At 38.3% G+C, this 19,833-nt stretch overlaps 4 protein-coding genes and 1 non-coding gene across 10 annotated transcripts; 2 read left to right on the top strand and 3 right to left on the bottom strand.

The window, feature by feature from the left end:
* Positions 1-10: 10 nt before the first annotated feature.
* Positions 11-1,666, bottom strand: LOC105683569 (replication factor C subunit 2). Its single transcript, XM_012396252.3, has 6 exons — positions 1,435-1,666; positions 1,065-1,332; positions 745-993; positions 446-655; positions 250-363; positions 11-173 (listed from the first exon to the last, which is right to left on the bottom strand). Exons 1-6 carry the CDS (start codon positions 1,542-1,544, stop codon positions 72-74), a joined length of 1,053 nt encoding a protein of 350 aa, XP_012251675.2. The 5' UTR covers positions 1,545-1,666; the 3' UTR covers positions 11-71.
* A 39-nt stretch (positions 1,667-1,705) lies between these two features.
* On the top strand, positions 1,706-2,435 carry LOC105683572. The gene is made up of 2 exons (XM_012396254.3): positions 1,706-2,080; positions 2,204-2,435. Exons 1-2 carry the CDS (start codon positions 1,957-1,959, stop codon positions 2,431-2,433), a joined length of 354 nt encoding a protein of 117 aa, XP_012251677.1. The 5' UTR covers positions 1,706-1,956; the 3' UTR covers positions 2,434-2,435.
* A 146-nt stretch (positions 2,436-2,581) lies between these two features.
* LOC105683566 (superoxide dismutase [Cu-Zn]-like) lies at positions 2,582-5,537 on the bottom strand. Its single transcript, XM_012396249.3, has 3 exons — positions 4,408-5,537; positions 3,076-3,300; positions 2,582-2,985 (listed from the first exon to the last, which is right to left on the bottom strand). Exons 1-3 carry the CDS (start codon positions 4,597-4,599, stop codon positions 2,731-2,733), a joined length of 672 nt encoding a protein of 223 aa, XP_012251672.2. The 5' UTR covers positions 4,600-5,537; the 3' UTR covers positions 2,582-2,730.
* On the bottom strand, positions 3,392-3,475 carry Trnal-uaa. The gene has a single exon. It is a non-coding gene; the product is annotated as a tRNA-Leu (tRNA).
* Positions 5,538-8,152: 2,615 nt separating the features above from the next.
* LOC105683573 (superoxide dismutase [Cu-Zn]) lies at positions 8,153-18,170 on the top strand. Of its 6 annotated transcripts, none has more exons than XM_012396256.3 (5): positions 8,153-8,387; positions 12,732-12,804; positions 13,324-13,545; positions 13,759-14,009; positions 17,295-18,170. In XM_012396256.3, the coding sequence occupies exons 2-5, from the start codon at positions 12,748-12,750 to the stop codon at positions 17,407-17,409; spliced, it is 645 nt and encodes a 214-aa protein (XP_012251679.2). In that variant the 5' UTR covers positions 8,153-8,387; positions 12,732-12,747; the 3' UTR covers positions 17,410-18,170. The 6 variants fall into 6 exon arrangements, 5 of the variants coding, with proteins under 5 accessions (XP_012251679.2, XP_048508626.1, XP_012251680.2 ...); XM_048652669.1 differs by lacking the exon at positions 8,153-8,387 and adding an exon at positions 10,756-10,888; XR_007277601.1 differs by lacking the exons at positions 8,153-8,387; positions 17,295-18,170 and adding exons at positions 10,784-10,935; positions 14,920-15,388 and having other exon boundaries at positions 13,759-14,110.
* The last annotated feature ends 1,663 nt before the right edge of the window (positions 18,171-19,833 follow it).

The following is a 19,833-nucleotide window of genomic DNA, read 5'->3' as shown; positions in this document are numbered from 1 at the left end:
AATGAGGAGATTGCATAAAAAATACTTTATTAGGTGACGATGAGATTGCTCTTATAGAATACAAATGGAGATCATTGTTGACGAGATATTCGACACATCCGTGCCAAGAGACTCTGCATCTGGAGTAAACTGTTCAACCCATTTACGATGCCTAAATGCGTCAAGCCAATTTCCTGGAATAATTCATATTTTCAGCCAAGTAATTGAGAACTAAAAATTTGAGGATGAGATTTTCTGCAAACAACTAACCTTGATGAATTCCAGCTTCTTTCTTTCGTTGATTTCAAGGTTTTTACAAACTCTGAATACGTTGCCAATTATATCCTCGGCTGAATATCCCATCTTCCATAAGTGCGACATTACCTATGGATTGAAGAAGATATTTGTGACAAAAAATTCTTCAAGAAACTCGGTCCCACAGAGTGAGATAATAAAGGAAAATTACTTCAAAGGATTTCTCGATGTTTCCTCGCGAGCATTGTTCCAGCATATCTTTAACAAGAAGAGGATGTGGTTCATCACACACTTTGAAAACGTTTTCTCCGTTCACGTGACCGAATCCATTGTGAGTAGACTGAAGATTGTTTAGTGCTTGTCGCATATCACCTTGAGCTGTGAATATTATTGCTTCTAATCCATCATCTGTATATGAGACCTCGAAAAAAAGAAGACTAAATATGCAAAGACTGTGAACTGAAATATCCTCTATATATCCTCCATACGTAATTCCAGAAATTCTCTTACATTTTCTTTTTGGCAGACTTCGATTACTTTAGCCAGGATTTGAGCATCAGATAACTTCCCATACCTCAGCATTGCACATCTTGATTGTATGGGTTCAATGATTTTTTCGCTGTTATTGCAGGCTAATGCAAATCTGGTTGTGCTACTGTATATTTCCATTGTTCTACGAAGGGCTTGTTGAGCACCATCCGTCATACTATCAGCTTCATCGAGAATGATTATTTTGTGCCTTGATTTCGGAAGGGTAACCTAGGTATGACAAAGAAAAACTAGAGTTATAATCTGCAATCCAAATTGAATGTGTTGCATCACACAATTACCTTTTGCTGTGCAAACATTTTGATCTTGTTTCTGACAACTTCGATTCCTCTGTCATTCGATGCATTGAGCTCGAGTACAGCATCTTTGAACGATGGGCCAAGAAGAACTCGGGCTAAACAAAGGATCGTCGTAGTCTTTCCCACCCCGGGTGGCCCAGCAATTATTATATTTGGTGCGTTTCCATTTTTAGCAAATATAGCAAGTCGTGCAACGGTATCCTCATTACCCACTATATCAGAAAATACTTGGGGCCGGTATTTTTCAACCCTACATCAAAATTGTTTGAAATGACGACCCGTGGGTTTTGTATACTCCAAGAAAATATAACTAACACTAAAACACTAACCCTATTTTCTTTTACGAACTTACCATGGCAAATGCGAATTTTTCCGACTTGATTTACTTTGTTGAACAACTCCGCTAGTCGATGGTTCAGCTTCAATTTCCATCGGTTCATCAGTCTCGTCTTCACCAGCCATAATGAATTAAAATAATATGAACCTTTAATAACGTAGCATAATACCTACTAGCAAATCCGTTTCTACGCGTTGCTGTCACCGTAGCTTTGAGGTTAGCCACGAGCCGGTTACACTTGCTCAGCTGGCGCGGCGCGGGAAATTAAATAACGCGGGAAAATTCTGTCAAAGGGGGCGCCAACTGATTTGCCGCTTGCAGATCGATTGCAGATGGAAAAAAATTCATTTTTTATTCAATGTTCTTGACCATCCTTGACGTTTATTTCATTTGATTATCTAACCCTGAATTTGTAAATTTTATTAACCGTCAATGAATTAAAATCGTTAGCGATCTAATTTTGACCAGATTCAAATATACTTAACATGTGATGCGCGTAAATCTGGAAACCAATTTCAAAATGTTCAGGGTATTATTATGTGGAGATCGTCGAAGAAATTAATGGTTGATTGTTTTAATTTTATCTTGAGATGCGGAGGGCATAACCTCGGCGTTGATGATTTAGAAGATATTCCAGAGTACGATCTTCACGACGTTCCTGGTAATTCATTAAGGTTTTACCCAAAACGAACGTCTCCGCTGAACTTTTGTTCAGCCAAAAAAATAACGGTTGACAAAAGTTGGTGATAATTCATTCGAAATTCATTTTTCAACCTCTTCGTAGTTCATTTCCAAGCGCACACCTTCGGCGCGTCGATTGTACCTAGACAGGATGATATGCATCATAGGCCGGACGCTCCGGGTTTCAGGCGTCGATCTCCACCTGAAATAGTGACGAAAGTTCGGTTGGCTCTCGAAGAAATGGGCGAAGAAAAACTCCCACCGAAAGCACGCGGTGACCACTACATCTTCGAATGTTCGGCTATTCAAGCAACATCTCGAGAAAATACTTGAACTCGCATCATATATTTATATTTGGGACCTGTGATCATTTTTCAATTACCTTGAAAAATTCGAATTTTAATGGCTCCTGCATCAACGTTGTGTGAAACGTTCTCAAAGTTCAATCTGTACATGTTGACAATGTTTTCAGATAAATAAATCGTCGAATATTACAATTTATTTTCTTAAATTCATACAACGGTTTGAATTGAAAAGAAAAAACATTGCAATACAAATTCAGTTTATCGATTCAGTTCCACTTATTGTTGATCCAAATTCACATTCGTATATGTATATTCTTTTCATATCCTACAAAAATCCGATTACACCGCAAGCTACACGTTCCCCTGCGGATCCAGTTTTCAAACTGTCTTCATTTCCTCCACGTCCAAAGTCATCCGGTTTAGCATGAACAACGAGAGCTCTTCCTATGGCACCGCGAACCCCGATCAGAGTCAAATAATGGTCCATTCCGTCGATATTTGCCACTCCATCCGGACCTACTTCAATATTTCCCAGATCGCCAACGTGTCTCAGGGGATCAGTTGGCGCTCCATGATTGACCTGAAAAAATTGACGCAAATTTTCTTTCTATTCTCAATACCTGAAAATCATTCAACTAGGCGTAATTTAGATACTAAGAATTCGTTTTACCATGTAGGGGTTGAAATGAGGCCCTGCAGAGGCGCAGCCCTTTCTCAAATCCCCTTTTTCATGAACGTGGAGACCGTGGAGTCCGGGAGTCAATCCCAGAATTTTTCCGGAGATTCTAACACCTTCGGGACGCTGTTCCAACATCAGTTCCCCATGGGGTCCAGAGGTCGGGGTACCGTCAGGTGAGAGAGATTTGACCTCCACCACGGCCTTCAAACCTACGGCCTGAAAAACGGAAAATGACTTTCAAAACTCCGGATGACAAAATATTTATGAAAGAGGGTCTTTTTGATAAAAAAAAAAAAAAATATACATCTGCTAAGTGTGGGGTTCGAACCCACGCTCCCTGACGGGAACCAGAGCTTAAATCTGGCGCCTTAGACCGCTCGGCCAACCTAGCTGTTGAAGAGCATTTACGTGAGTTTGTATATAACACGCATCTAAATTAGAATCGAAGAATTAAAATCGCAATTAATTCATCAAATTACGCATGTATATTCGAGGGATCGCGGAAGAACGAATTTCGATGATTTCATCGGCAATATAATCGTGGGAAACGTAATCCTGAGAGTATTTTAAAAAAGTGGCGTCGTCTCGCGAAGGTCTCGAGTAGTAACTTTGCCGCAAGTAGAAAGGCGGGGGTTAATACAAATTCACTAAATCATTGAACTCGTTGTTTACGGGGTTTACGGCTGCATATTTATTGACCGTGATAATGTTCGATCATCGTGTCGTAGTCATGACTCTATATTCTTCTACAATTTTTTTTATGTTTCTTCGTTTTTTTAGTAGCGATTGGTCACGAAGATGAGGAATTCAAAAACAATTATTATCCAAAGTTAAATTCGAAACTCGCAGATCGACGCATCGGGTGACGTAGCTCCGTCCGAAGTCGAAAAACAATTTTTTGGCATAATTATGTTACAGACATCGGTAAGCCATGATCCTTGCGCTGGAAGCATACACACAAGGTCTGATTATTTATTCAGGCTACAAATCGCTGTTTCAATTCCTGTTCGATTCGATCATTTCCCACCGTCTATACCTGTAGCGTGTTTAATTTTATATCATAAACCGATGGAAATATCACGTTTCAAAAAAAATAATTGATACTTTTGCCACGGCCCATTGTCCGTTGCGCAACTCGTTTTATATTATACATGATATTTGACATACAACGACGAAAAATGTCTGTTTCATCTGGATGATGGAAAACGACGGCAAACTTTATATATATTCAACCAACCCCTCTTCCAATTCTTGTCCCAGCATCGCAGGAACGACATACCTATATACATATAAATCGATCAAACGTATGTAAAAAGTACTCACGAAAAGGTAGGGTTCCATGTAAACCTCGTACAGGTCGCTCCTGTACCCCGGAAATCCAGGAAGACTTCTGATAAAAAGAGTCCTGTCGTTCATCTCGACCATCATTCGGTCGTAGGGGTTGGCGGATGTCAGTTTCGGCATAACGCACGTCACGAAGGTGAACAAAACCACATAATTTACGGAGAACCACATTTTTTGCGTACAATTGTGTTGTTGTTATATATATTATTCGAAATTGTTCGTCAGCGAATCACCGCACCCGCACCAGATGTGATGATATTCGATAAACGCACGGTCAATCAACGGATATCGGTTATATCATCCGACGTTCAACTCCAAAGAACGAGCTACTTGTGTGTCCCTACGAAAAGACGCGGTACGTTTAAATAGTTAGAGGATCTCGAAGACCTTGGTGTGATCACTGATGAGCAACTCGCTTCGTCTCTTATATAGCGGTAGCGTACGTGTACTATGTAAGTTTTGTCTTTGCAAATCACCACGTGCACCAGCGCGTACGAGTACAACAAATTTGTAGACGGTAAGATGCGATACGGTCGTCGTCGTGTTTTTCACCACCCAGAAACGCCGACGGATCACCGATTTTTCTGTACCTCTTCCAACGGTTGATTATATCGTTCGCTCTACGAAACTCGAGATCGGATTGTCACACCGCAAGCATTTGATCTCACGTATACCCCATCAGGTGTCCAGATATAACGCTCGGTTGTTTTTTTTTTTTTTTCTTTGTAATTCGCTCGTATAAGTTTCCCTGGTGCAAGATACCTTTTTCTAGGGATAGATTTATCTGCCTCGAGCATAAGAGAAGTGAAAGCTCTACGCGAACGTATAATAAGTTGGCTCTTGGCGTTCGCCCCGAGGCTCTAACACAGTTTGTTCTTTACCACCTATTCTTTTTTTTTTTTTTTTCTTTTGTCATGCAATAATCTCCGGGCGGTACGAATCGCATCGCAATTTCAACGACTTTGCTGCACTTCTTTGCCCGCTTAAGTACAGATGAGAATGATAATAATTTGTCGATTTTAAAAACGTCCTCCGTAACTTATTGTTGTTCCTTCAAATGTTTGAGCGGACAACTCCGCTGTAGCGTGATCGCCTCGCATCGCGAGGTCGCATTTCTTCTTCTCTGATGCACATTTATCTGTCCATGTATAACGTCGAGTCGTGTATAGGTGTGGGTACCGCATACCCATACCCATGTCCACGTACATACGTATATACATAAAATATTCTCGACCTTCCGCGTGGATTTGCACCTGCAATTATATACCTGAACGGTGACACGGCTGACAATGTACTATGTAATACGCACATAATTAACGTATTGATTCATAATGACGAGTATATAACTTATTATTTATTGATAATTTTCTCGATAATTATTTTTCCATTATTCATTAATTAGCGACCGTTATTACAGGACATTGCCGCTGGTTCGAATAAAAGAAAAGAATCGAAGGACGTGGATGTTGATCAGCTGCAGTTCTTCCTCATCTCCAGGTGGTTGCATGTTGTTCGAAATTTCTAAATCCGTACGTGTGTATCACGATGGAATAAAAAGCAAAAGTATATAGAAATAATAATAACGGTGATAACACTTACTCGGACGGGCTCGATCGTCTACTTTGATGTGAATTTTTGTTTCATTTTTTTTTTGTTTCATTTTCTTTATGCGCAACGCACGATGATTACATGCGAACGTGTATCAGGATATTATGGTGCCTGATGCCTTCGCACAAAGAACTTTACTCGCTTTCAAGGCTGGTCGTAACGACCTCCAGGCCACATTTGGGGTCAAATGATGATACGGGTGCTTTCTTACTTCTTTTATTCAAAGAGAAGAAAAGAAATATCAACCGAATGGCGTTACGCGAATTTGATTTTCACGCGCGATGTCGTTATCCGTTTTTCTTTTTTCTTTTTTATAAAGAAAGAGTATCCTCATCGCGCGCAGTCGTTGATTCAGAATAAATAGGAATAAAAGATAGTTCGTTGAAGCGAATCTTTTTTTTTTCTCTTCTCTTCTTCTTTTTATTTTTATTTTTTGCGTATCAAACGACAATGAAATATAATTGAATAATTACCCACGTGATATGATGAGGTTTCCGCACCGGTGCGGGAGATTAATATAATTCAAATACTTCCTCAATCATCGACATCCAGTATACGTATACCGACCAACGATATTTTTACTATTAGTCTATCGTGGGTAAAAATCTCGTTGGAAGGACTACAAGGCAAATAGAATGGAGAAACGAACTTTTTCGAGCTTGCGAATTTGCGAAATGCAGGATCAATCAACCCCAAATAATCCGAATCTTGGTTCGAATTAAACGCTTACCAACATTCGATCTAATCTAACGATCCGATTGTTACAAAAAAAAAAGAATCAAAGAAATGAAGAAAAAAAAAAAAGGAAAACCTGACCCGGTGCGAGTTTTGAATTATTCGTACCACGTTTAATTGGTGCGTGTCAATATTTCATACAATTGTCTTTTACAGTCACTATAAACGCGACGCGAGTCGTTCCGTATATACTTAAGTGCAGCTTCACCTTCTCAGGATTCTTGATTACCTTGATTATCGTGTACACTTATACGAATAAGCAGATCAAGGATCGAATAAGATACGTTAACGGACGTTCCACCATGCGGTCAAGTTTATTTGAATATATTACATACTGCGGGAGCACAGCTATTTTAGCGGTCATTTCATATCGAATCGAATTTCTAAGTTATGCGCGATCGATGATTGATCGTCGGGAGTATACAGGGACGCGTTGTAGTGATATAATGAAAATTGAAAAGAGATAAAGAAACACGTGAATAAAAAAAAAAAAACAAATAACATTGATAATTACACGTGATAACGTTGATGTTATAATGTTACATCTATTAACGAAGCAAACTATATTTACCACTTGCGTATAATTGATAGAATCAATATGATTACGACATACAATAGCGAGGTAGAACATTGTTAATTTTATAATTAGTCAACCCAGTAAATTCGAGGTAAATTGTTATATCACAGTTTATACTTATGTACGTGCGAGAGCACATGACTTTAAGGAAGATATCTTCATACGAGTAACCTATACCACATGTGTATATGTATGTAGATACATATATCATGTAACGACTAATTGTATGCTCTAAAAACAGGAACAAAGTGGAAGGTCGGGTCAATTACGTACCTATACGAAATCTATAATACAGCAATTACGTAATTTTCTGAAAATGATCCACACGAGCATTTTATTTCTGAAATATACGATGTAATCGGTGAGTATTTCCAAAATTATTATTTTTTTTTTTGGTACGACACCGGCAAATATCGCGTAATCATACCAAGGAAATTTTAGGAATCCTTGATCCTGGAAAAAGATCCTGGAAAAAAATCGAGGCCATTGACGAACTTTCGTTCATTTTTTTGGTTTGTCATGTGGTTTTCATTCACAAGTGAATATAACGGGTATGGATTTATGGGATAAATTTGTGTCGAAGAATCTTCGGAAACTACGAGTGAAAAATCGATCTTATGGACCGAAGGTTTGTTTTTCAGTGTACGATTGAACGAGAGCGTGAATTCAAGGGCTTCGCGGAGGACACGTGTACCTATAATTTTCGTGCGTCGACGGTACCGGCAAGTGAAAGGGAGGAGGGTACAACGCGAAGAAGAAGGTGGGGCGACAACTGTCATGTTACTCCCAGAGTTATTCGAAGAGAATATCGCCAGCGGATTCGTTTCGAAACATTCAGTAGTGTTCCGTATCTTACGTCAGCTACTTACTTCACTTATCTCGCACGTTGTACGAACGTACGCGAGTTACGTGCGATATTTTTTCCATTCCATCGTTCGATCCGATCGCAATTAAAACCGTGTGTTCTCTCGGATTCAATTGTGCAGCCGCGACGGTCCCGGCAGCTGTGATTTTTCCAACTCGATCTTCATTCTCATCGGTAAGTTATTTCAATTGAGATATAGAAGATTAAAATTAAATTTTTATTATCGTGTTATTTTACATCGAACGACGAAAACAATTTCATCACGGTTACAATCATTATCGCCGAATCAATCGGCTACCTACGTGCACCAACTCTCCCGCGGGAATTGAAAATCCTGATGAGGTTCTTCACCCGAGCGAGATTTTGCTATTGACCTTGAATTTCTCAGTCACGCATCACACGCACATATAGATAATAATTATTTTCGCTCCGGCTACGCGCCCGCGGTACTTTTAATAAGGTAACGTCAAAACAACGTCAATGAATAGATGGTCGCCTTGATTTAAATAAATGAATTACACGCACGATGCGTATACTTATACCTATACGCTACGTACACTGCGTATAATGGCTATCGTGTTATATTTACGCAGTGACTAATATTTCGTTAGTGTACAGCAATATAGGCGTGTACACGTACGACGTTTCATTTATCATGTATAATTGTTCGTGGTTTGATTCTGCGTGTTGCTTATCTCCGGTTCTTGACACAAACGTTAAATGACTCGACAAATTATGCGCACACAAATGCAAAATGCATCGTTCGAATAGCGCGAGGAGTGTCGTACATACATTACAATGAAACATGTTGAATTATTTCAATTTGTCAAAATGATCGGTGACCTTTTCGCCATGTAAAAGTTCGTGAGATTCGGAGATCGTTAAAAAAATGCTCGAAAAAAAAAGCTCAAAGATATACTCTCTTCGCAATTCTCATATATCGTATATATAGCAATCATTCGGTGTGAAACGCTCAATACATGTAATACGTACGAACATCGTCAATAATGCAAAAGAGACACGTGTCTCTCATCGTTAGAACTATTGCAGAAGTGGCGGCAATTTCTACTTACTTACTTTTTCTTCATGTTCAATATACGTACGTACGTACGTTACACATCTACGATGTTACCTTTTCCCAGCTATTTCTCGTTTCGTTCTTTACTTGTCACGTAACACGTATTATGCTTGCGGGGGGTCAATAGATGCCATAAAGTCGTATATCGCCGTATGAGTGGGATTAGCTGGTATATAACATAATAACAATCGTTATTGATTTCCGGTGACGTTGGTGGGCAGCCTGCATTGATATGTATTATTACAGATATACGGGGTGTTAATAATAAAACAATTCGACCAAACTCAAGGGGGTGTGACGAAGTGCACTCGAACAAGTAATTCGAGTCGAACGACCCGTGTCCGTGGACGTCGCTTAAAGACGCTACGGGGCATCGAAGGTCGCAGGTAAAGAGCGTCGTCAACGCCTGGGCATGGGCATTGGCAGTCCGATGCGCGTCTCCTACTTGAAAGCCGTCCTTCGCTCACAATTCAGAAGACAGAGACTTTGAGTTGTGGTTCATTCGTTTTGCGTACTGGTTATGTATGCATCCATTTTTCGAATTTCAATTATTGCAGCAAATCAACGTAATTGCCGGGGTTGCTCATCTCGCGATCAGATTACTTGTTTTATAAGTGCACTTTGTCACCCCCTTGATTTTGGCGGAATTATTCATCAACGTCCGGCATGTCGCAATAAAATAGATTTGACAAAGATGAAAAAGTAATAGACAAAATGAAAAACTCCCACGTTCCCAAATCATTGCGTATGTCACATACAATTCGATATGGGAGAACAGAAAGCTCCTCGTATGTACGTACGATGGTCACGTGTTTCAAAACAGAAGCTGTCAGTTGCGGAAGAAGCCTACTTCATTTTATTAGTGTAATTCGTGAAACTGAAACCTTATACATTCATTAAAGATTCATAATCGTGTTCGTAATAACAAATACAGGTACATACGTACACGTGTATACGTGTGTATTATACCTGTTCCCCGCGCACGTGTTCATCTAATTCTATGTATTATATGTGTTTGTATTATTGTATATTTACTATACCATAGACATGTTGAACAAGATATATTGTTCGCTATATCTATGGTATATCTATAGTTATACGGAGACTGAGATCAGGATTTAGATTCTGAGAAACTATACGTATATTCAGGTGTTCGTTTACCTCGTGTTTTTCCTTTTCGTATCAACAATTAATTAATTTATTTTTCCTCATAATTTTTGTAGAACTTTATCCTCCTCTTCGCACTGTTTATTTCGCACGTGCGTACGTATAGGTATAGACGTGACACGGATTACGGAGACAGGGGGAGGAGGGAGAAGAAAAAAAGAAATTCGAAAGAAAAAAAATTGGAATAATTTGAGTTGCTGCGCTAAAAGATCAGGTTTTCAGGTGCTGAAATTGCTCAGAATATAACCAGGTAGAGGGGGAGAGGAGATGGGGGAAAAGTGGGGATGAAACAGTGCTGGTCCATAACAGGCACTGATATATAGGGAGAACTGCCTCCGCAGCATCCAGCAGTCAGTAAAATCGCGACGTTCGTTTGGTGCATCAGAAAATTCTACGTTCCTCTTGAAATTCCGTTGATTTTCCGCTTCAGGTATATCAAAGGCCGATAGTCTTAGAAATTTTTTAATCAAACACCCCGTAAGTATACCTGGTGTATGCAAGTATGTAGCATGTACACGTGCATATCCATACATGACGTTCGACTTTCGCGAATTTCTTATTCATCGTATTAACATTGTTATCATTATCGTGACACGTTCAGCAAAACGTAGATATCAATGTTCACTTGTTATACCTATACTTCACGCCGACGGAAATATATGTACGTACGGTATACCCTGTTTACGAATTCAGGGCGAACGACGCTAGCGGCATTCGAAACGGCCGCGTACGTCGGGATATGCAGTTCGTTTTAATATTACCCGTAATAGTTTTCTTTAAGGTCATTTATGGGACGGACATTGCTATATCTTCAAATGCGCAGTTATTACTCGGGGTCGTAATGGATTGTTATTTATTATGCCATTTATTCATCGCTGAGGCGTCAAATATCAACGCCGTACGGATATTAAATTTGATTGCACACGGGAATTTTTTCATCACTTTTGCTAGTACATATCCAGCTATGCATTTAAAATTATCCATTTGAAGATGGAAAAATAATATTTTGATTATCGACTCTATAATTTACAATCATAGTATATTTATAAGCTACTTCGATCAATGATATCCTTCGATTTCTCGTCTTCAATTTTCGGCTACCAGTCGGAACAATTTCGCCTCTTCCAGCAGTCGGTATATTTTCTGTAATTCCACCCCTAACAAAAATCCTGATAAGCTAGGGGTCACGCAGGTTCTTATCGACGAAATTTTCTTTCTCTTTCTAAATGAATTAGCGTCAATTACGTGACTAGGTAATGAGCGTGAAATTAACTTTGCATTGGAATTACAACTATTGACTGTCTAAACCGTGAAAAAAAAAATGAAAAAAAAAATGAGAACGAACGATACCGAAAATCAGCTATGAAAATCGGTTTCGATTTCGGTATAAATGTTTGCCTCAAAGAAAAAAAAAGAAGAAATTAATGACAGACCGATTAACAATTTATCGCACACGCTGCACGTATAATATCTATAAATCACAAATAATAGCTCATGAACGACGATATGGGCGGTTGGTTAACGTAAGTGGAAAAAGTATTCGGGTCGGTTTGATATTGTAATAAATCAAGGTGTTTCGAGAACGTTGACGAATTTTCAGATTCGTTGTCCACGATGTTAACGAAAGCGAACACAGTCAGAAGTAGCTATTCTCGGTTTGCTTAAATTTTATTTCATTTTTACCGAAGAGATGGTTGCATGACATGTACGACTACTAAATTAGTATATATACATAATAACGATACGGTGTTGAGATAAAAATATGTAAGGACAAACGTATAGAGCATTTGAGACCGAACGTCGTGCACAACAAAGATAATTATGATCATTATGAGGAGTAAACCGGCTGCACGCGGCACCACGATTTGACTTTTGACTATTAACGCCAAGATCTTTGCACGGACGATGTAACTTAAATACCTAATCTTCCAATTTCTAGAATCAGTTTCGATTCTACTTCTACACCGATTTCGACCTCCATCAGTCCTCCGGTAGTAACGGAAACCAGGTATCCATGTTGGGGTTGCACGCGTATAGTCAGCGAAGCATTGTTTTCCCGTATTTAATTTCTCACCAAATGTATAATTTGGCAACTCAGATCTGAATCTACGTGTTTATTCGATCGACATAACTTTTATACACCGAACTGTTGGGTGAAAACAAAAAACAATCCGATCACATCGTTCATGTTTCGAAATTAATAACAGGACAAAACTGATTCATTTATTATTCTCGTCTTTCGATTATGACGTTCCATTTTTATCTCATCCTAGGTAAACGACATCGCCAATGGCGTTCAAAGAAATCGTTGCGTTTTTGGCCCTGGGAGTCGTGGCCACGGTTTCGGTGAGTATGAAAAGTTATTTCGTTTTTTTCTCTTCTTCACTCCTCGCTCGTTCCATCGAAGAAACATTTATGAAAAAAAAAAAAAAAAAAAGAACGATTGATATAATTTCGCGGTGATCTTTTTCTCCTCGTTTTCCTTCTTTTTTTGTCACGTCGCATCGATAATCGAATACAATTCGAGTGGGACTAATTTTAACGATAATCTTCGAAGGTGAACGTGTTTGTCGTACTGTCGCGTTTGCGAGTGTGTTACAACGTGATTTCAATGCTCGAGGGGATCTTTGTTCTTTTTTGTTCATCAAAGGAGGACCGGTAGAACCAGTTAACAACGACGTCATAACATATGATACAACTTCGTATACTTCACTTTCACTCAATCATACTCCGTTCGAAACAAGATTATCTCTCCGACTTGTATAATTGCGTGTCCAACGTATAATCATACTTCCATCCAATTTTTTTCTTTTTCTCTAATTTTTATGTTTTTTTTTTTTTCTTTTTTTTCTAATACCGATAAAGTGCCAAGACTGCGTCGCCACGGTTCAGCTGAACCCGCATAACGCTGACAAATACAATGTGACCGGGTCGATAAGATTCACTCAGAGTTACGAAGGTGGACCAGTGCTCGTGAGTGGAAACGTTTACGGCCTCACACCAGGTGACCATGGCTTCCATATTCACGCCACCGGGGATCTAAGCGACGGATGTACTTCCGCACTCGGACATTTCAATCCCCATAACGTGAGTTTGATAAAAAAAACTTATTTCCCTACTTGCGTTACTTCGGATGTTCGATTGTCGGGTACTTATGTAGATCGGAAACTCGATACACGGTCATACGTGTTTTTCGAGTTCGCCTTAACGAAGGTGATTACAAGTGGATGATGAATGAGATTTGAAATCGTTATCGGGGTTCTCGAATTCGTTTTTGAACGAGGATAATTTGATTTTCAGCACAGTCACGGCGCCCCGGAGGACGACCAGAGACACGTCGGTGATCTCGGCAACATCGAAGCTTCGAGTCAGGGGATCGCGTCGGTTAATTTCAGCGATCACATAATATCCCTTAGCGGTGTGAACGGCATCGTCGGACGCAGTGTCGTAGTTCACTCCGCTGTGGATGACCTTGGAAGGGGAGGTCACAAGCTTTCTTCCACCACCGGAAACGCGGGAGATCGTGTCGCCTGCGGAGTCATCGGAATACTGTAGGTCACGCACGTTATCGTATCTAGAATTATTATCAATGCCATTATGAAAGTTATCATTATTATTAATATTATTGTTATAACCAGCGTTATTGTAATGGATTACGCCGGCAGCAGTTGTGGTACATTTAGGCAAACTGGAATTGGTATTCTCACCGTACTCGCGCGATATAATCACTCGTTAAAATCGCAATTTCATATCAGCTAGTATAATACAATACATTCGACCTAAATTCAGGCCAAATAGAATCGATCTGGTCATTTTTAACGTATCCACGAAGTTTTTCCTCAATTTGAATTTTATACGACCAATGCGGCGTTCTGTATTAATTTTTTCGTCCGTTTTTCTTTTCTTTTTTTGTTCCATTTGTTTGTTCCCATTATTTATTTTGTTGGCTAATGTATTTTGTTCAAATTCAGGCTATATTTTATAATTTATATGGAAGCGTACCTGACATATCTATACATGCACACAGGTATGTGCGCGACATTCGGGCAATTTGATTATTCACGCAGGAAGTCACGAAAAAAAAAAAAAGTTTTTTTTTTTTACTTTCCAACGTGACGCCGACGAGATTCGATCTATATTGATCGTGAAAGTGGGGTCTGGTGAACTTTGGAAAAAGGAAAAACATAGATTCATTTTTTATTCATTCTTTATTTTTTTTCCATTTAAAATCAGAAACTACCGACCGATAGTTTTTCGATTATCGATTGATTTTTTTTGATGAATTGATCAGGGTTGAAGTTCCATTTCAAGGTAAGCATCGTTTATTCTCATGATTACATATGATATCTATTCTTTTTCATGTGCAAAAGAAGAGAAATTAAAAATTAAAGAAAAGAAAGAAAGAAAAAAGAAAAAAAGAAAGATTTTTCACTACCCGCGGAATTACTACCGCGGATTAAAATTGCGTGACTTTTATACTCAATCGTTCATTTGATTACGATTATAATACAGATATACAGGCGAATAGGTATACATGGGTGGGCGTATAGTTATGTACACATCTGCAAGTATCGCGTGCGGTTTCGCGGTTGGCCGATATTTAATGGCACTTAATTTTATGATATGTAGATCACGTGGTTTTTGCTGTCAAGTGCATCTATTACCATCGCACGTTATATCATACATTGAAAATCAATCGTTGAATGATTCGTGGTTTTATTTTTTATTTTTTTTTTTTTTCAAATCATTCATGCATAGCAGAAATAGATTGAGCAAAAAATTACCCTGCTCTACTCGTGTTGCAATCTGTGCTGTATATATGTATGTTGTTTTTTGTCATCGCATACGTTTTTCAGGAAATGCTGAATAACGCATATGGTGGTTTACCATGCTGGAAATGGATGATGGATCGAATGCAGATCGCAAACGGGAAAAAAACAATCAGGGATGAATTTTCTAGATCGAGATTGGTTTTTTTATACATATTTTTTTTTTTTCAATTATTTCCCCTGTCGGGTCCGATTACTTCACGCACAATTTATGATGGTTCTCGCCGTTTTCTTATCCTTCTTTTAGTTTTAGTTGTACTTTTGTTTTTATCGAGTCAGCATTTTTATACCTAGAAACATTTTTATATTACATAGCCTTTATCATTTTTTATGTATATACATGTGTTGTTTCTGTTCTCGGAATTGTTTTTGATTTTCTCTGTTAATTCCTCGTTTGTATTTGCTTCATTGCATTTGTCTATTCCCTTTTGATTCCTGTACGTTGCGAAGCAGAGAAGCAAAAAACTGAAATAGAAAAAAAAAAACGGACTAACTGTGTTCGTATATACTTGTATAAAATATTAATAAACCCGCTGAATGCACCATTTCCACACACACTATGTATACATATACTGTACATACCTATGTATAATTATGTAATCGTTTGCACAAAGTACAGTAATAATTCGTGCGATAATTAATTCTGTATTATGTAAATTTGATTATTTTATTTTTGCGGAATTATATCTTTAACTACAGTGAAAAAAAATGAAAAAAAAAAAGAAAAGTTCGATTTCATCGGCAATGTTCATTGGTACAGCGTACGATTTATTTTATACACGGCTGGTTGACAGAGGAGAAAAAAAAGGGAAAAGATGCAGACAGCTTATATAATAATAACGTATATCGTCGGAGAACGGTTGTCAGCATTAATCGAGTCTTGTATTTATTGATTTTGTTTGGCTTTTTTACAAAATTTTTCCATTCCACAAATTACGCACGCATGTAGTATGCATGTGTTATCCATACTTTGAAACTGTATAGAATCAATCACGTTTTTTAGAATTAGAATACCTACGTCTATACAGCCGTTGTAAAATCAATAAAATGAACCCGCGTGTTGTTCATTGCCGCAAGTTCACACGAACGAGTACATAGGTATGCTGTGCAAAGGTATACAACCACAGGTATAACCGATACACGAAAATTGTCCCCGTGAACCAGGTCGCATTGTACGCAAGCTAGTTATTTGCTTCGCTGTTTCAAATCCTCCAATTTCAGTGGCGATTTTTTTTAACATTTTCGATCGAAGCGCAGGGTCGAATAAATTTGAATACAAAGGACCGTAAGTTCTACATTCTCTTATCGGAACGATTTTCAGACAATGCAGATCAGGAACTGCCTCTCGAAAATTACTCTCAAATCGCAAATATTCGTTGATGTTGAAAGAGAAAATAAAAAACGAAAAAAAAAACTCAAAAAAACTATGAATACAAATAAAATCCTTTCAGACCAGAACCAATGTATACTATTCCTACGTACAATCGATAGCGTGATGAGAGTTAAAAATATCTCTTCTGCACCCCTGAAATATCGGGCGGCAAATATTCCTCTTATTCTCTCTCGCCGAGGGATTAAAATTGATTATACCGTCCGCAGCTCAAACAAATTAATGTCGTACGATTGAGGCCACGAAAACGTCGAAAAAAAAAAAAAATAAAGAAAAAGTCAACAGCGCTCTATCCGTACAGCGATACGTCGTTAAAAGTACCGATCAATTTTTGAGATCGCCGCACGGATATTGTTTGGCTAAAGAGAAGTCGATAAATCTTGCGGTAGTTAATACCTCTGTCTCACCGAGTATATTGACCCTATCCGATGTCCATTAACTCACCCCGGACCGTTAGGGTTGTTGAATAGGATTGTCTGTCGTATCGCTACCCGCGCAGGCTGCCACGTGACGAAATATGTGTAACCCAGTTCCACGGGCATGGTATACGCCAAGTCCGTGTGTTGTCTATCATATATTCATGTACACGCTGATCGATATTTCCCCTATGTTCCCAGGTCACCGGAGGCTAGATGTCTTTCAAATTCTGGAAACTCTCTATTTTGGTCTACCTCAACGCTCCTCACGTCTCTTGGAATATCGGCCATTTTCAACGTTAAACTTTACATCTAGGACTCGTAAACTTACAATTTATAAATACTTATTACTAATTTGCAGCATAAGTGAATGCTAACGAATTATTATTAACATCGATTACAATCATTTTATTTATTTATTTTAAATTCTTAACAGTATTTCTTTTCATTCAGCATCATACGTATATCATGATAAGCTTATTATGCTAGTCGATTTTTACAATGCTATGACGATTATATTGTTTTACTTTATCATTTTCATTTGATTGAAAAAAATTTCTCGATCGCGCGAAAGCCACGAGAATATTGTACAATGGCTGTCATTTCTATGTGAACATCGGAACGCATTCACGTATCAGAAAACTGACTGAAGAAAATAGCAAAGAAAAACAATCAATCGAACAATAATAAACTATCGCCTATCGATTGTCGCGTTTGGTTGCTGAAAATATAAATGCATTTTTCTTTCGAAGCTACGATGATCGATTCAGTATTCATATTCCAATAAGAGACAAATATTATGTGTAGATTATACAGCCGTGTATCGTTCCGAATATTGAAATTTAGAATGACGGAGATAAACTAGAAAGAAAAACAGATGTGTTGAGACTATTATATTTTTAATACACCTACATATCTACGTTTGATGTATGACACGAATTATATATTTATATATATATATATCTATTTTAACCAGCACCGTGTTTGTAGTGATATGTGTACCTATTATTTAAGTGCATACCTTTGTGTGTAATGTTCACTGCAAATGATATTCAAATATACTTATGAACAATTTTATTCCGCTGATAATTGTAGCCATTAATTACGCACGTGTAAATATTCAGAGCATTCGCGAGACTATTTATTCTGAACTATGATAATTGTAGATTGTTTCAAAGAATCGCAGCGGCTACGGTAGAAAATCTGTGAGAAAAAAAAAATATATGCAAAAAACGCAACATAAAATTTTCCATTATTTATAAAAATGGAAATTTGAACAAACGAGTATTTTACACCGCACGGAGTACACGTGTACGTGTGGGGCGAATGAATAGCACTTTAATTTTGGGAAAAAGTAAAAAAAGATCGCCGCCCTTTCAACCTATATTCCAACCCCCGAATATAACGACGCAGGAAAAGGTCAATCATTCACGCAACGAAGGCGGCAAGCTGCCTGTGTATAAGACGTAACGTATAACATGTATGTATATAAAAACGTGCGTTATATGTATGTATTGTACGCGATGTGCGAATGTGAGCCTTCGGCAATAGTGCAAAGAAAAAGCCGAATGAAAGTTGAACGACCCAGATGACCCAGTTAGTACTATCAGCAAATTACGTTCACATATACATATATACCTATCTATATACTATACGCATATGCATGACGCATCCAGATAAGTAATATCTAAGTCTAATAACTAATTCCCTTCAGATGTTTCTTTTCGAGCTGACAAATCTGATGTGCTCGAATTATCCAAATTTCTCGAAATGCTGATAATTTGGGAAACACTTGAATAAAACAGTTGGCCCTCGGCGCGACACTCACATCTGTACGTGGTATTTTCCAAAGGGTCAAAGATTCAAGATAAATACCCAATTGTTTAAAGGATAATCAATTATTAGCAAATCAGAGTATTTTGCAGGGCGAGTCTAGGGGAATCGGAGAATCAAGTGATATTTTTTTATGGCCGGGCATATTTCTTGATTTTTGTGTTGTTTTCATTATTTTTTCTTGTTTTTTCATTTTTCGCCCATACGCTACGTTCGCGAAATTAACGACTTTACTTGCCCGCGACCCTTTGCAATAGCGTGCACGATCGGGTTTAAAGATATGCAAATACAGTTTTCACTGGGAACGACCGGTGAACTTTGACCCCGATGGTCTGTCGGAGGTACTTTGAACGTACTAAACGTTGGTACCTTTCTTCCAAGTTGAACGTAATTGCCACGTAGAAAAAAAAAATTTCCACAATTCCTCACTAAAAGTCGGTGTAACGAAACAAGGGTTTTTATATTCCGAAAAAATCTTCGCCATGGATTATTTCAATTTTTCAAAACGGAATCCCCTTTCGATTTTTGCGTTCCCCGATTAGCGTTTCGTTTCGAAACGGAACTGGATGGAAAAAAAAATTCTTCACAGAGTTGCGGTAACCGTTACGCCGCGTCGTAAAATCGACTTGTGAATTTATCGGGCGGCTTCGTTGAATTTTGCGTCGCACCGTCTGCCCTTGAAAAGGACGCGTCGCGTGAACTACCCTCATCCTCATTCTCATCCCGATATAGTTACGCCTTGTCTGCTTCCCCATAAAATGATCTTGCACCGTTTCGTATAAAAAACGCTCACGTAACGATCGATTATGCGTATAGTGGTCGTAATCATTCAAGAATATTATCAAGAGAATGAGTATAATTGTTTTTTTTTTTCAAATATATATAAAAATTTCCAAATTTGGGGGGC

This window comes from Athalia rosae, chromosome 3, assembly GCF_917208135.1.
Source record: "Athalia rosae chromosome 3, iyAthRosa1.1, whole genome shotgun sequence".
Lineage (NCBI taxonomy): Eukaryota > Metazoa > Arthropoda > Insecta > Hymenoptera > Athaliidae > Athalia > Athalia rosae.
Note: the sequence above shows the minus strand (reverse complement) of the source record. Positions and strands in the feature narration are given on the sequence as shown.